Source organism: Tripterygium wilfordii, chromosome 19, assembly GCF_013401445.1.
Source record: "Tripterygium wilfordii isolate XIE 37 chromosome 19, ASM1340144v1, whole genome shotgun sequence".
Taxonomy (NCBI): Eukaryota; Viridiplantae; Streptophyta; class Magnoliopsida; order Celastrales; family Celastraceae; genus Tripterygium; species Tripterygium wilfordii.
In genome coordinates, this window is record NC_052250.1 from 235,211 (window position 1) to 251,574 (window position 16,364).

Consider the following 16,364-nt stretch of genomic DNA (forward strand, 5'->3'; position numbering starts at 1 on the left):
TCTATTTCACATATCATATAGATTTGACATAAAATGAGGGTCTTATTTGGATCGGTATAGCATTTTTTGAATTTTACAAATATCATATAAGATCGAATCACTCAAGGAAGTTACAAACACCGAACTATACCGGACAACATTTCATTCCATGTAGCATTACTCTTAAGAAAATATGTAATCTTTTTTCTCCTTTTTTCCTTTACTTATGTGTTATGTTGTGACACCACATACGGTATTGCACCAGTTTTTCCGACATGTTGCATGTAATTCCTAATTAGAAAAATCAATTCCTGATTAACGAGACCAAAATCACTTGCATGCATGAATGGGCTTAGAATTAGTGAGAAGGCCCAAGCTCGAGCGTAGGCCCAATTCTAGTCCAGCTACTGAGCCCAATGTGGAAGGGACTCCACTTCTCCAGTCTCAAGTCAATAGTCACGAGAAGCCGCGACGAAGCCAGAACAGGCGCGACCAGGAGAGAGTGAGAGAGCACTTGGATTACTCTCAATGGAGGAATCGATACCCTTCAAGAATTTACATAGCCGAGATTACCAAGGACACAAGAAGAAGGTTCTTCTCTCTCTCTCTCTTCTACTTTTTTTAAGGTAATACAAAAAGCTTTGAACTTTGTCTTCTCAGCTAACCCTAGCAGCGTTTTTATGCTTTGAAAGGTGCACTCCGTTGCCTGGAATTGCACCGGCACGAAGCTTGCTTCCGGTTCTGTCGACCAAACCGCGCGGATTTGGCACATTGATCCTCACGGCAGTGTAAGCATCTTCTGTTCGCCTATCCCATTTCATGTGTAAATACATTACAACGCGTGTGCGTGTTTACTTTATCTATACATATGTATGAGCTCACTGTAGGGTATTTCGGATTTTGAGTTCACGTCGTTATTTTGTTGCTGTTTCTATTGTTGGCACATAAATTTTTATTGTCATCCCAGTAACCTCGTTTTAGTGCTTTGAGTTGGTGGTGTTGATGGTTGAAATTGTAACTGTTAGCATTATCTTTGGTTATATTGTTGGTAAAAAAAAAAGGTTTTTTGTAGATGATGGAACTTCTACTCTTTTTTCATTTGGAGATTACTGTTGCAGGGTAAGGTTAAAGATGTTGAATTGAAGGGCCACACCGATAGTGTGGATCAGCTTTGTTGGGATCCCAAACATACGGATCTAATTGCAACAGCATCTGGTGACAAGACAGTTCGACTTTGGGATGCTCGTAGTAAGTGAATCATCTTTTGCATAAAAATTACGCAATACATTGTTTACGTATTTTGAAAGATGAGTGGCATTTGTTCTCATTTTCTGATCAGCGAGTTATAAGTTATAACCTATCATATCACAATCAAAAATTACAATGAAGATGATTGTGACTAAATTAATGATGCAATTGGTCATGTTGTGAAGAACTTCTGAAAGTGATGCTAAACTATCTCCGATTTGGGTTTTGCAGCTGGAAAGTGCTCCCAGATGGTGGAACTTAGTGGAGAGAATATTAACATCACCTATAAACCCGACGGGACACATGTAGCTGTTGGTAATAGAGTATGTCCTTGTTTAAAGTGCAATGCCACTACTCAAAACCTGCGAATGCTCTTTTTTCTTTTTACATTATAATATTTCTACTTATTAGATTAGGAGAATTATTATTTGATCAGACCCAGCAGTTGTTGCTGCACCTGCACACTGATAAAGTATGCCTTTTTTACTTTATTTTTCTTCTTCTTATTTGTTTCTATTGTAGGATGATGAACTGACTATATTAGATGTCCGGAAGTTCAAACCAATTCATAAGCGAAAATTCAATTACGAGGTGATTGCAAATTCAAGCGTTTATTCTTCTTTCATGCTTGGTTTTCCCCAATATATCAAATCAGCCTATATAAGTTTTACATATGCATGGATCTATATAGTGGCACATTGTAGAATCTTGAAAGAAAGCCAAAGAACTCTAATGCTTCAACCCCCCCCCCCCCCCCCCCCCTTTTATTTCTCTCTTCATGACACAGCACAGGAATTCTAATGCTCTATACATCCATGACAACCGAAATATTTTATAGGCTTTTCCTGTCTTTCATCTTATCATAGGTTGCAGGCCAGTATGTAAATTTGGATTGCAATAGCTTCTTGAACTATAATATTCATCTTTGCTGCTGTTTTTTTGAGGACTATATTTTCACCTTTTTCCTTCTGAGCAGCCTAATTCATCCCTGGTGAACCCTTTTTCTTTTTAACTATTTCATATTTCAATTCACTATCCAAAAAAAACTTCTAATTAAACTTAGGATTCTGGTTCCCTGTGGAGTAACTTAACTTCAGCTTGTGGAAGCTGTAAATGAGAGGGGAGTTATTTTTCATTCTCAAAAAGATTCGTTCTGTCTAAATAGTTATACTTTTTATCTAGGTAAATGAGATTGCTTGGAATGTGACAGGGGAGTTATTCTTTTTGACAACAGGAAATGGTAAGAATGTTTTTGAACAATTTTATTTTAGTAAATGCTTCAAATTTGCGACCATTTTATTCTTTGAGTTTTCTTCTTTGCCTTCTCCATATTTGAAGTATGTATTGTTTATGTGTTCTTCTGTTTAGGAACTGTTGAAGTGCTGGCATACCCAGCTCTTCGACCCATGGACACCCTGATGGCTCATACAGCTGGTTGTTATTGCATTGCAATTGACCCTAAGGGGAGGTGAGCTGCTTTTGATCTTCTGGACTTTTGAGATGTTTCATGGCTTTATAGTAATTTATCTTTGATTCTTTATACCTAGTTTAGGAAATCATGAATTCTTTACATAATATTGTTAGTATATGAAAGTTCTCTTATGTTTGATAAGCAGTCCTTGTATAGTTCTATCATAGGTCATTGAAAGTAGTTATTTAATTGCAATGACATTCTGTCAAGCTCATGCTGTGACACCATCCTACTATGGCAGATATTTTGCTGTTGGAAGTGCTGATTCGTTGGTCAGCCTTTGGGACATCTCAGAGATGCTTTGTGTGCGGACTTTTACAAAACTTGAGTGAGTTTTGGCCCCAAAGTTTCCTATTGATGTTTGCAACAGTGATTTTTTTTGGTTATTAGTATAATAATTTACTCTGTTGTTCTCGTCGCCTTTTCTCTGCATTTGTGGTATAAATGTTTTATCAACTGCATTTGGATTGAGACAGTTAACTTTCTTCTGCTTTTCAGATGGCCTGTCAGGACGATAAGTTTCAACTACACTGGAGATTACATTGCCTCTGCTAGTGAAGACTTGTTCATTGATATAGTATGTATCTTCTGTACGGGGCCAAGTTCTTTCCTGAAGATAAATATTTGATCTTTATCCTCATGAATTTGTTGGGGAGCATTTTCCTCAAGCCCTTTCGTTTTGCTTGTTCATACAACTGGTTTCCGCTTTCTCAAGTCATGAAGTGAACAAGATACTAATATGTCACTCACTCTTTGGAGCAGTCCAATGTTCACAATGGAAGATCAGTGCATCAGATTCCTTGCCGAGCTGCTATGAACAGTGTGGAATGGAATCCAAAGTATAATTTACTTGCGTACGCTGGGGATGACAAGAATAAATACCAGGCCGATGAAGGTATTCCAGTTTCCTACTATGGTTTTACTGAATATTAATAATGGAATTTTGTCACTCATTGTTGGTCATATCATTGTTCCTGCTGCAGGTGTTTTCAGGATATTTGGCTTTGAGAGCGCCTAAAATGTGGCAGGAATCATCACAGGAGGATATTTGGCTTTGAGTTCATCAGGTCCTACGCATTGGTGTTAAGTTTCTAGACTTTTATTGTCATAATTATATTTGAAGTTGTTTGTATGCTTGTATAGTTATGTCCGTTACCAATTTGTTGGTTGCAAAGTCCAGCAAAACACATGTTGAGTAGCTAAAGGGAACGCAAGCCATCCATGAGGAACAGACCAAGAAAATTGACACAATTCTTTGGCATTGTTTTGTTATGGTTGTAACTTTTTATTGCCCCTATGATATTTGAAGTTGTTGTAACTTGTTACAGTCCTCGGTGATATTTGAGATGAGTAGTGCTTGAATCTTCAGGCATAACTTCCGTTTGCGGATCCAAATAGCGTTTTTAATTATCGGAATTTTTGGCATAATTTCTGAGTGTCATAATGTTTATTATTCTTACATATGAAGTATGATCTCTTTCTGTTATTGCATAGATTTTGTAATCTTTTTTCTTAGACTATGGGATTCATAAAAGATCATCAGATGGTAAGTCCCATAAGACACAATCTGTATTAAATATGCTGGAACCATTCCTCGTATCTTTTCCACCCTCAGGCTCCTCTCCATTTTCATCCTCAAGTTTCCCATGCAATCTCCCCTGTTGATCCCCTGCTGTGCATGTGCTTCCGGTGCACATACTCTGGCTCCATGGGGATCCACCTCCTTCATTGCCGAAAGACGAAGCACATTGGTATCCACTAATGGTTCCTGGGAAACCGCTGCAGTTCCCTGCAAAATTTTCAGAAGTGACACCATTAGTGTCCCAAGGCTTGTTTGAGAGTACCATTTCTGGTTCTTGTATGGCCCTGGATAAACCAAGCTTGATCTTCTCAACAGTTTCGTATTTATCCTCAGGTTTAGCTGTAGAGTAAGGTGCTGTTGTGTTTCCTGGTGCTGGATTAGACTGTAGGAGCTGAAAATCGATGCGCTTCTTAGTTAGGAGATGGAGCATTTCATCTTTCAAGCAACCGAGGGCTGCTTCTGCAAGATGGGCTACCTGGGGTGGGGCTAGAGTGGTGGCAATATCTGCCATGAGGTGGGAGAAGGGCTTGTGGGTGACAGGATCAATACCCATCCCTGAAAGCTTCTTTTTTAGCTTGGTATTCCAGTGATTTTTCACATCATTGTCTGTGCGGCCTGGCAGCTGAGCGGCAATCAGCGACCATCTGCACACAGCACAGCCATTTATGAAACTTTTATCAAGTCTCGGAAAACAATTGAAGCAAAAGCTGGATTGATTTATTAGTTTATACCTGTTGCCAACAACAGAGTGAAGCTTGACTATGGCTTGCTCTTCCGCATCTGAGAATTGCCCGTGCTTCAGATCAGGACGAAGGTAATTCGTCCACCTCAGCCTGCAACTCTTCCCGCACCTCTGGAGACCTTTGAGGTAAGGCAAATGAGAAAGAAGAAGATTTTAGTTTCAGTTTTTCGTCATGTTAACATACATTCGAGAAAAGAGCCGTAAAGAAGAACAGAAACCTGCATTCTTGGGGATGAGTCGCCAGTTTCGAGTACCATGTTGAGCGATATAGGAAGAGAGTTTGTTGTCTTCCTCAGGTGTCCACTGCCCTCTCTTCACATTGTCCTTCTCACAGCACGGAATTCGCCCCATTTTTGTAAATTCCTATCTCCCTCTCCTTAAGAAATGCAGATACTTGGTCCCAGAAACCACGGATAGGAAGATAAGAACTACTCTTGGCGCCTAGTGGAGGAAATGAAAAAACTATAATAACAGAACACAGTAGAAGAATTTAATAACAGAAGCCAGTGAAAGAGAATTCTCCCTAGTTATTAGCTTTGGTAACTAAAAAGAAAGCAAAAACCAAAACATTTACTTTAAGGGGGGGCAGGGCAGTATTCTTAATTTTGTTGAGGAGTCTTGATCGTTATATGTAGAGTAGATTGCAAATTCATGGTTTTATATGGAGAAATTGACATCAAAGGTGCATGACTTGATTAAAGAATTCAACGCCATTGAGCGTGTGAGATGGTGGCCGGTAGCTCACCCACAAGACGCCCAGTCAACTATTCTCCTCTCTCTCTTTCCATCTCTCTTATTGACTGCAAATGTTGGGTGGTTTTCTGCATTGATCACACAAAACCAGTTCATAAGACGGTGTCCGTGGAGCTCAAAAAGTGGAAGATTGGTTGCACGTGGGGTTCCCAAACATAATCATAGTCATCCTAGGAAGGCAATTATGTAAAACCTTTCTTATGAGGCCCTACTGAGATCACTTGGCCTCAACTCTCTGTTTCCAAGTCAGCAAAGAATGTCTTCCTGCCGCTTATATAGGCATATATAGAAATGAATTGGGACCAAAAAAAAATACTGAGATCTGTGAAACTGCTGGGATAGAGATAGCTAACTGGAATTTGTGGCAATGGCCTATAAAAATTATTGTGGCAGTTCAAGTCTTAACAATAACAATTAACATGTCTAGCAGGGCCCAAAAGTCACCAGTTACAAGACCCAAAATGATGTCCTTGGGCTACACTCTCATAATTCATGGGAAGTAAAGGGGTGGTTAACAGTTGAAAAGCAAACAAAAAACAAGACATTCAAGTTTATTCTAGTAGCTGCTCAAACTTTACAATGCTGAAGGTCCTCTATAATCCTGATAAATATTGGCAACCTTATAGAAAAATCTAGAGTTGCCTACACAGAAAAATGCATTAGTTTGCATTTTTTCTCCCTTCCGAATATGAGGGAATGAATACAGTTCATTAACTCAGTTTTGCAGCTATTAATCCTTCAATGGACCCAATCAAGGCAAAGCTTGTGATGAGCAAGCAACCTAAGCTAAAAGTCCGAAGAACGATCCACTTTGTTGTCCAAGCTTCAATGTTTTTCTGCTTGAAGTACATTTCCACAGGAAAATATATAGACAGGGGCCAATAAATAAACCCGCCCAAGACTCCAATTATCTGGTTGAAGTAAGGGAAGATCATTGCAATTGCTGTTGTTGATACGACAAAAAGGCTCCGGAAATACAATCTAAAGAGGCTTAATCGAAAACCAGGTAACAGCGGGAGCTTCAGGTTGATATCATCTGTTACGTATTTGCTGTTTGGGTACTTCTCAACAAACCATTTCTCCACATTTCCAAACAGCGGCTGACTATAGAGCTGCACAATAAAAGATTGAAAACCAGAAGTTGGTGCTACATACAATGACCCTATTGAAATAAGTAAACAACCATAATCATTGACAAAGGGCCCTAAAATCCCAACCGTTGGGGGTTTTCCTTAATCATTAGTTAAACCTAATTGAGATCCACCGCATGGATTATGTTTCTCCACATAATGTGGTCTAAGATGTGCATACAGCAAATAAGGACTGAAAAGAAGATAATAACTATGGTTATGGTTTATGTTTGTGTGTGGTACCTGATATCCTCCAAGAAGGTGAGCCACAATGCAGGCATTAGCAAAGTCAATAAGCCAATATGGTTCATAGAACCCGAATCCTGTCAAGAGATTCCCCGGTGTATTCTCCCCAAATGCTGCATATCCAAAGCCACCGCAGAGAAGGTAGAAGGCGGTAGAAATAACAAGTGAAATTGTGGAGGCCTTCTTCATTGTCTCTGTTTCCGCTGGAGGTGATTTCAAAGTGTCCTTTTTTTGGAAAGGACCATAAATCAGCCTCTTAAATGCATGAAAGTGTTATCAAAAATTTCTTACAGAATTTTGCCTGTCTGAGATCAGAAGCAGCACACCTGTATATCGATAAGAACCAGTGAAAATGGATAGGCAAAAGCAATATCCCCAAGTCCTTGAGATATTAACCATACTTTCTCAGCTGCAGAAGAGGTGGATGCTCCCCAAATATTACCTTTAATATGGCCATTTTCTGCAGAAAACAAATTTGGTCACGATCTTATGAAAGTTTCCCAGGGAAACAGAGCAGTCTAATAGTGGCAGATTCACCCGTTGTACCTGTTACAGCAGCAAAACCAAGTGCAAATCCAATTAAAGAATAGGCGAAAGACATTATCGCAGCAACAATCGATAGCCATTGTATATTATGAAAATCTGGTATTTGTGACAATAAAATTTGGAACACTCCAAATAGTATCATATACAGCGTGTCTCCATAGTCACATGCAGCCCCATGCCCTTCTTTATGGTAACAGTTGGATTTCTTAATCGCTCTGCAACGGAAGAAAATAAATGATGTCATATCAAGTGCTCTATTTGAGTGTTGATATTTAACAGATGGAAAAATGCACGGAGTTCAATGAGGTACCTCATACTAATAGCACATGTAACAGTGTAAGCAATTGTAAATCCATACAAGCCTATATGTACGCAAATGCCACAAACCCTGGCTGCCTTTTTACCTGAAGTCATGTTATGCATTCAAAATTAGAGATACTTGATATACCTTACCTAGGTTGTGTTTGGCTGACCCAAATTGTAGAAAGTATTTGGATTTCCATTCTAATACAACTTTCTGTTGCAAATCACTGGGGTAAGGGCTTAGAGTTGACGAAAATGATTTGAGATTGGAGGGAGCCGGAATCAAGGTTTTGCAAAGAAAAAATACGAAAGGGGTAGAGGCATTTAAGCTTCCTCGTTTGGATGTCTTAGTTAACTAAGAGAAATGAGGAAGGAAATTAATATACCCACCAAATCTTTGATTTTTGGAATCCTATGAAAATGCATAATTCAATAAGCTATCTATCCTGATCTGCATTGTATGATCGATCTCCTCTTAAACACACACACACTCTCTCTCTATGATCGATCTCTATGCCTAGAGTGGAATCATCATGTAATCTTATTACATGAATTTGATCAGTCCGAATTGCATTCAGAGCACACATCAAAATGTAAACTTTAACCGAGGACAGATAGACATATATGACAAAAACAAACTATGGCGCAATCATTTTTGAAGGGCTATGAAGTATGAACATCAATCAACTCACTAATTCCATGAAAATATTCTGTTCTTGCGGGCATAAACAGCCATGACTATGAGTCTTCAAATGCATTTTAATAAAATCAGAACATGCCATTTTTATGAATTCTTCACAACATCAGCAAAACAAACTAGTGGTACCATTAGCCTACACATTCAATCAATCATTGTATCCTATATATCATCACTAACAGTATAAAGAAAAAGATAAAGTAGTTATTTTTACCCAAATTCATCTCAACCGCATCAAGGTAGGTGCGATTTCTTGTAGGCCCATGTTCAGGATCAGGAGATTTATAACAGTTGCAGAGAAGGAATGCAGAAATGAGGGTGATTGATGCAAAAGCCAACATAGCTACAGGACCTGCAATCCACCCAAGCTGAGACAGACTCCATGCCAGAGATAGCACTCCTGATCCTATCACTGCCGTGATAATATGTGCCACTGCTGTCCATACCGTCCCTATACAATACAGATTTGAAATCAACAAATTATCAACTAAAACATATTTGTTGGGTAAATCTCCCAACACTCAGATCTCTAACAGCAAAAAACAGAAACACAAAAAGATCACGTCTTTAATGAAAAAGACGAAGACCTAAGAAGGAAATAGTGAAGAAATGGAAAGAAGCTAACCAGTTCTGTTGAGGGTAGACTCTGCCTTCTGCGAATACAAGAGTGGGGCTTCTTGTTCTCTGTAGGTTTCTCCCATGACTGCCAAAGCATTTCTCTTCAGTTCCTGCTTCGTGGAAGAGAGAAGGCAAATTTATAGGTGCAGTTGTTAAAATAAAAGACAAGCATAAATATGGTATTATTTTAATACATTTGGATAAAAGCGCTTATGCCATACTTGGCTTCACCTGATTAGTCTATAATCTATATAAAGCCAATATATCAATTCTTCAGTTTTTTGAAATTGTCAATATACAATATGGTCTGACTAGATCCGAAGTATTTTTTCGTATTTCTGAATCATTCATTAAAATCGATATTCTATATAAATCTATTTTTTATTAGCTATTATATTGTCATTTAGCATTTATATTCATGATTCGGACTTTTTTCTAAGAATTTTGTTCATCGAATCTCTTCATCAACCACTCAATAAAATGTCTTGAATCCATGCTGAATTCGTAGGTACATGTATCAATCCAATGAATGGACTCAAGACGGACTCTAATTGAATCGACGACTATCATACTGGCTTTTTTAATCCGTCTTAGCCTAGATAAGCCATTATTGCACTGTTCACATACCATGAAACAAAAAAAGTCTGCCTTTTTTTGGATTTTTTTTTTTTTAAAAAAAAGTCTGCTGTTTTCCAACGACTCTCTTTTCTTTCAATACGGAAACCAAGTGACAAAGTTCATGTGAGTATAGAATTCCTTTGGCTTGAAAAATCTTTTGGAGATGAATACGAACAAGTGTCCATTGCTAATGCTGTCTCCTGATACCTCTCTGTCTTTATTCAATTGGTGACTTTCAATAGTTGCCTTGTACACTGATCCATTGAACATGTGCTCTATTTGAACAAGTGTCGTGATAAGCAAATTATACAAAAAATAATAATAATAATTATATAAAACAGATTATAAAGATCGTGCAGTCAATAACGAACTGCCCCATCCCTCTTTTCTGGGTTTCTCTTTCTTAGCATGGTTTTGCAGTTATTAGGCCCTCAAGAGACCCTATTCAAAGCAAAACTAGTCACAGGCAGCAAGCAAACAAAGCTAAAAGTCCGGAGCATCATCCCCTTTGCAGCGTATGCCTCTGCTTAAAATACATCTTACCATATCAAAGTTAAGAGATCACAAGGGTTTGGCAGATTAATGTAATATCCTCTGAAAGTTGGTCAAAATAATACCTGCACAAGCCTGGTAAACGAGCTCTGCATTCATTATATATATCTCTCGGTATATGTAAGTATTTGCATACAAATATATGTGCTCATGCATGTTCATGGTGACTCCTGCAAGAGACTCCCAAGAGAGAAAACCAGTACATTCTCTCTCTGGAGTAAATAGGTTTAATGTCCTTGCAGATGAAAATACAACTCTTTTAGCCAAATTTGGCACTGATGATTCCTTCAATTGACCCAACTAAGCTAACTAATGACACAATCAAGCATACAAAACTAAATATCCTAAAAACTACCCATTTTCTTGTCCAAGGTGCAATCTTTTTCTGCACAAAGTACATTTCAACAGGAAAATAAATGGCCAGAGGCCAGAAGTTCAGGGCCCCTAAAACTCCCAATACTTGGTTGAAGTACGGGAAGATCATCGCGACTGCAGTTGTCGAAGCCACATATGCAGTCCGATAGCATAGCCTGAAAAGATTCATTCTAAATGGTGGCAACATTGGGAGTTTGAAGCTGTAGAAGTTATTCACAAATCCACTGCTTGGATATTTCGCCATAAACCATCTTTCCAAGAATGCAAACACCGGCTGACTATACATCTAATCAACGAAACAAACTCAAATCATTACGGAAGAAAACAAAGTTATAAGTTTTTAATCAGAAGAGTTCAACGTGAATATTGGCAGTACCTGATACCCTCCTATCAAATGAAGAACAATGCAAGCATTAGCAAAGTCAATGAGCCAGTAAGGCTCATAGAAACCGAACCCTGTCAAGAGATTTCCAGGCGTATCGCTGCCAAAAGCTGCATATCCGAAGCATCCACAACACAAGTAGAAGAAGGTTGTGATAAAAATTGCAATCTTTGAGGCCTTCTTCATGGTCTTGTTCTCTGAAGGAGGTGACTTAAGAGTATCCTTCATTCAAACAATACATCAAACATTTGTCAAACTCTCCTGCTTCATTCAAACAAATCATCAAACACTCATCGAATTGGGATATACCTGGATTTCAAGAAGAATGAGTGAGTAGGGATAAGCAAAAGCAACATCTCCTAGTGCCTGGAAGGCTAGCCATAACTTGTCAGCAATATTAGCCTCAGCGACTCCAGATATGCTCCCCTGGATCCTCCCATTTTCTGCACTTACTTAGGTGAGTCTTAAAGCCATAACACAGCAGACTCGCACTGTCTATAAATCATCAAAACCCTTTTTTCAGGAAAGAGGATTGCAACCTCAAGCAATGTAAATTACTTGTAAAACGAGTTCTGCATGAAAATTGAAGTTTGAAGGAGTCAAACATCAATTTTTCAGAACCAACTGGAGCATTGAAAACTTGAAGTTTAGCCCAAAATCTTGAATTTTATTCTATGAAGCTATAAGCGATCAAAGAGCTTGATAAACTAACATAGAGAACAAATGAAGTGCAGGGTCACGGCCATACCTATAACTTGGGCAACACCAAGACCAAATCCTATAGAAGAGTAGGAAAAAGACATGATAGCAGCAATAACTGAGAGCCAAGTCATGTTATGGAAGTCTGGTATCTGTGACATTATAATCTGAACGGCACCAAATAGCAGCATATACAAATGGTACCCATATTCACAGTTAGCCTCATGCCCTTCTCTATGGTAACAGTTCGATTTCTGGATCGCTCTGCATCAACAAATTCAAAACCAGAAAACAACCTTTTACCCATGAAATGCAATCACAAAAAAAGAAAAGAAAGGAATAACGATAACCAATTTAAAATCATATAAAAGACAGGAACTATGATGTCAAAGAAAGAAATCACACGAGAGAAATCTCTCTTACAGCCATAAAGACAGTAAGATTGTGTGCTTTATGTAGGAAAACACAGAAAACCAAAATTCGAGATGAGACTAAAGAGAAAGTACCTCATACAGGTTGAAGTAGTGATAACATAAGCAATACCAGTCCCATAAAAGTTCACATATTGAATCAATCCACATAACCAACTTTGGGTTCTGCCTGAACTACCGCTAAATCAAATTAGCTTTCCATCCTAACCCTTGAAAACTAAGTACGGAAATCAATAAGATGACTGACATATATGATATATGTATATACCTACTCACCTAGGTTTGTTCTAACAGCATCCATGTAAGAGTAATTTCTGGTTCCAGTTACAGGGTCCGAAGACCTGTAACAATCAGCAAGAAGGGCTGCAGAAACATATGTGACGATGGCAAAACAAAGCATGGAAACAGGACCTGCTATCCACCCTAGCTGTGCAGTACTCCATGCCAATGACAGAACTCCCGAGCCAATAACAGCAGTGATTATATGAGCCACACAACTCCATAAATTTCCTGGTTTTTTTTCATTAAGTATGAATTCAAGCTTAAAAGTAGATCAAATCTAATGTGAAAAACATCATTACCAGTTCTTGAAGGATGACCGTCGTCATCAAAATTTCCATTTGCTACCTCAAGTGAGTTCTCTACTGCCATAGCTATGCTAGTATGCTACACTCTTCAACTATGCTGAAAAATGTTCTTTTACCTTATTGTATATACCCAGAACAAAACAACATTATCTATGTAGATTCCTGAAAAGGGTCTTGAAATTTGAAAATGACTTAAAGAAAAGTCCTATTATTTTTCAAGATACCTACAAAGGACTAAATCAAGTTTGGATTTTTGTGGTGAGCCAGTTTGTGACCCATGCAAGATTCCCTTGATTTAGGGATGTGGTGGAACTCTTACGATATATTACTGGAAATAAAACGCTATCTTTGATGAATAAGCAGTGAATGAAAAGAGTTTGTATCCTATTATATGGCTACTTGACTAGTGAGGTGATCTAATTAAGTTTATTGGATTCTTAATTCGTTAATTCAATGGTGTCCCAACAATTCTACTAATTAGACTCCTCATGCATAATTTATCTATTAATTTGGACCATCCATCCCAATAATGCAGTAATTGGGCGTCATACTCATTCACCATCAGGTCCATGACAATATTTCTTTCTCTGTATATTCACTTCTTTATCTACTTTAATTATGCATCATAAAATAGTAATCCTCTCTGGTCTGGCTAGCTTTTATGGACCAGGGCTGGGTGGGTGGGTAGTCAGTGTCCTCCTCCTACTCCTATGATTGAAGTTGAAAAACTTGAAAAAGCAAATCATGCTAGCAACATTAATGGACTCTTTTGCTCAAATTCAACTATCAAGTAAGATAATGTCGGCTTTACTCAAGGTATACATACGCTTATAAACAGTTGATAAGATCTTTATATTAGCGATGTGATAATTTTTTACAACAAATGAAACCAGTGAATTATAATTAGAAAATGGGTTATTGTAATTCACTCTCTCATAGAAAGTTTGATTCACTTTTTGTCAAACTAGAAGGGCTTTTTTTTTTAATATGGCAAGAAAAAATAGGTAGGCTTATATGACTATATTACTTCTCAATAATAGTGACAGAAACCAAAAGGGTCCATGCTCAATTCTTAGAGCATCCACATCAGATTACCTAAACATGAGTCTGTCTGTAAAATTTAGAGATTTTGTCAAAATAGAGCTCTGCATCAGATTACCTAGAGTTTCCCTATTTTACAGAATATGAACAGTAGTTCCCTACATCTAGAGAACCACTATTCACTTCACTAAACATAAAATAATATTTTTTACTACTTTATTTTCTCCTCTCTCCTCATTTTTTCCCTCCTCTCTCTCCTCACTCCTTTCTTTCTCTCTCTTCTTTCTCTCTCATCTCTTTCTATCTCCTCTCCTCACATTTTGACTCCTTTCTCTCTCCTCACTTTTTCTCTCTCTTCTTTCTCTCTCCTCTCTCTCTCCTCACTCCTTTCTTTCTCTCTCCTCTTTCTCTCCTCACTTTTTCTCTCTCTTCTTTCTCTCTCCTCAATTTTTTTCTCTAATTTTTAATAACATTAATTTATTATTTTAATTAATATATTGTTTTAAATGTAATTAATTTATTATTTTAAATAGAAGTAGTTTATATGAATAGAATAAATAAAGGAAAGAGAAATAAATATTATTTTAATGCAATAGAGAATATGATAGGTAATCTGATGCAGTGTTGATTGGATAGAGAATCTGTAAAATATGGGAAAGTGACATTTTGTCTGTATTTTAGGGAATCTGTTAAGAGAAACTGATGCAGATGCTCTTAATCCGTCAATGCCTACTTGCCGTGCCAAGAATTTTATCTTCTTTTTTCTTTTTATCTTATCCCATATAATTGTCCAAGACAAAGGTTGGCACTATGCTTTTTAAGTGTGACCCGATCATTTACAATCCTGGAATTTTTTTCTTGGAAAGAAAACCACATGCCAAGCTAGAGTTTCAATGGGCCTAGGAATCTTGGATCTACAGACTATTGGGCCCTTTTGGACTTGGATACCAAGATGCCCCACAACCACAAGTCAAACTTTTGGGCCTAGAGATTTTTGGGCCCTCTTGGACTTGAGCAAAGAAATACTCCTTTATAATGTTGGAAAGCAATGCCCACAACCACAAGAGACTATTCTAACAGACTAACATTACATACTTGTCAATTGTCATATCCAAACTTTCAACAATCAGAGCTCAAACTTTCAACAATCGACAACACAGAATTTTCAATATTAATATTGGTTGTACAGTAGGTGCGATCCCCAGATCATTGTTTTGATCTGGCATGGTGTGGTTTGTAGTTGGTGTTTCTTGTTTGCCATACAAAGAAAAAAAACAAAAAAACAACACAGAACTTTCAAATCTAATATACTTGATGGGTCAATATATGTGCCATACCTTATGCTACTGGCTGATGTAATGGTATAGGCAACTCCAGTCCCATAAAAGCTCTCCTGTGCAAATATTGCACACACCATTTGACTCTTCTCTCCTGCAAAACAAAACAAAATGCTATCACTAGCTGGGATTTCATATCTTTGTGTGTCTTGAGCTTGAAATATATATTAATGATTGTTAAATTTTGTTTACCTAAATACAACTTGACTGCTTGCATGAAGGATGGAATTCTGGTGTGCCCATATTCAGGATTGGGATATCTATAGCAGTCACAGATAAGGGTTGTGGAAAGCATGGTGATGCCTGCAAAGACTATCAAGGACAATGGACCTGCAATCCACCCTAGCTGAGCCATGCTCCATGCAAGTGATAGTACCCCTGCCCCTATCACTCCTGTTATTATATGTGCTGTTGCTGTCCATATTGTGCCTTCAAAATTATGTAAACAAACTATTTATTTGACATAATTATCTCAAGAAATAGATAAGACATCAATCAAGGTTTTGCCCCTTTAATTTGTTGGGCAGATTTCATGTGATGCATGGCCAGACTAGCTCAAATATCATTTGGATGCATTTCAATTTTCAAGACCCAAAACATAAAGAAAACGAACTGGGTTTTGCCTCTATTTGCTATGTGTATATATACTTGTGTTGTGTAGGGAAGAAGGTACAGAAGTACTGAATGTTAATTTAATTACCAGTTCTTTGGAGAGCTTCTTGTGGAGATTCATCTAGGGAATATAAGCTTCCAAGTAGTGGCACCTTCTCTTCTTCTGCTCCACCTCCTCCCATGCCTCTTCCTTGCAAAATTTCCTTTGCTGAGAAATCAAAGGTATAACTCAAATCATATTTTGACCCTAAGGCTAAGAATATAAGAAGGTTTGGTGGTTAAAGTTGTTAGTTGAGACTTGAGACCAAGATGTATTACATACCTGCCCTTCCACTCCATAAGTCTTTGGTTACTATAAATTGTTAATTAATATCTTTTTGCTCAATAAGTTGGAAAAATCACTAAACTTTAGTCC

The 16,364-nt window shown here is 37.8% G+C and overlaps 4 protein-coding genes across 6 annotated transcripts; 1 reads left to right on the plus strand and 3 right to left on the minus strand.

Annotated features, from left to right (window-relative positions):
* The first annotated feature begins 410 nt into the window (after positions 1-410).
* On the plus strand, positions 411-4,093 carry LOC119985168 (THO complex subunit 3). The gene is made up of 11 exons (XM_038829371.1): positions 411-570; positions 672-767; positions 1,098-1,227; positions 1,459-1,550; positions 1,750-1,818; positions 2,410-2,467; positions 2,596-2,695; positions 2,940-3,026; positions 3,197-3,275; positions 3,461-3,593; positions 3,682-4,093. The coding sequence occupies exons 1-11, from the start codon at positions 508-510 to the stop codon at positions 3,714-3,716; spliced, it is 942 nt and encodes a 313-aa protein (XP_038685299.1). The 5' UTR covers positions 411-507; the 3' UTR covers positions 3,717-4,093.
* Positions 4,094-4,180: 87 nt separating this feature from the next.
* Positions 4,181-5,444, minus strand: LOC119985167 (transcription factor MYB80). Its single transcript, XM_038829370.1, has 3 exons — positions 5,241-5,444; positions 5,012-5,141; positions 4,181-4,924 (listed from the first exon to the last, which is right to left on the minus strand). The coding sequence occupies exons 1-3, from the start codon at positions 5,371-5,373 to the stop codon at positions 4,225-4,227; spliced, it is 963 nt and encodes a 320-aa protein (XP_038685298.1). The 5' UTR covers positions 5,374-5,444; the 3' UTR covers positions 4,181-4,224.
* A 672-nt stretch (positions 5,445-6,116) lies between these two features.
* LOC119985190 (probable amino acid permease 7) lies at positions 6,117-9,480 on the minus strand. Its single transcript, XM_038829398.1, has 7 exons — positions 9,323-9,480; positions 8,912-9,148; positions 8,008-8,101; positions 7,698-7,912; positions 7,478-7,611; positions 7,149-7,376; positions 6,117-6,887 (listed from the first exon to the last, which is right to left on the minus strand). The coding sequence occupies exons 1-7, from the start codon at positions 9,396-9,398 to the stop codon at positions 6,486-6,488; spliced, it is 1,386 nt and encodes a 461-aa protein (XP_038685326.1). The 5' UTR covers positions 9,399-9,480; the 3' UTR covers positions 6,117-6,485.
* Positions 9,481-10,538: 1,058 nt separating this feature from the next.
* On the minus strand, positions 10,539-16,197 carry LOC119986004 (probable amino acid permease 7). 3 transcript variants are annotated; one of them, XM_038830523.1, is made up of 8 exons: positions 16,038-16,197; positions 15,530-15,766; positions 15,338-15,431; positions 12,448-12,546; positions 11,991-12,205; positions 11,552-11,685; positions 11,237-11,464; positions 10,539-11,146 (listed from the first exon to the last, which is right to left on the minus strand). In XM_038830523.1, exons 1-8 carry the CDS (start codon positions 16,129-16,131, stop codon positions 10,745-10,747), a joined length of 1,503 nt encoding a protein of 500 aa, XP_038686451.1. In that variant the 5' UTR covers positions 16,132-16,197; the 3' UTR covers positions 10,539-10,744. The 3 variants fall into 3 exon arrangements, with proteins under 3 accessions (XP_038686451.1, XP_038686448.1, XP_038686449.1); XM_038830520.1 differs by lacking the exon at positions 12,448-12,546 and having other exon boundaries at positions 16,038-16,131; XM_038830521.1 differs by lacking the exons at positions 15,338-15,431; positions 15,530-15,766; positions 16,038-16,197 and adding exons at positions 12,649-12,882; positions 12,954-13,877 and having other exon boundaries at positions 10,745-11,146; positions 12,448-12,541.
* Positions 16,198-16,364: the final 167 nt, after the last annotated feature.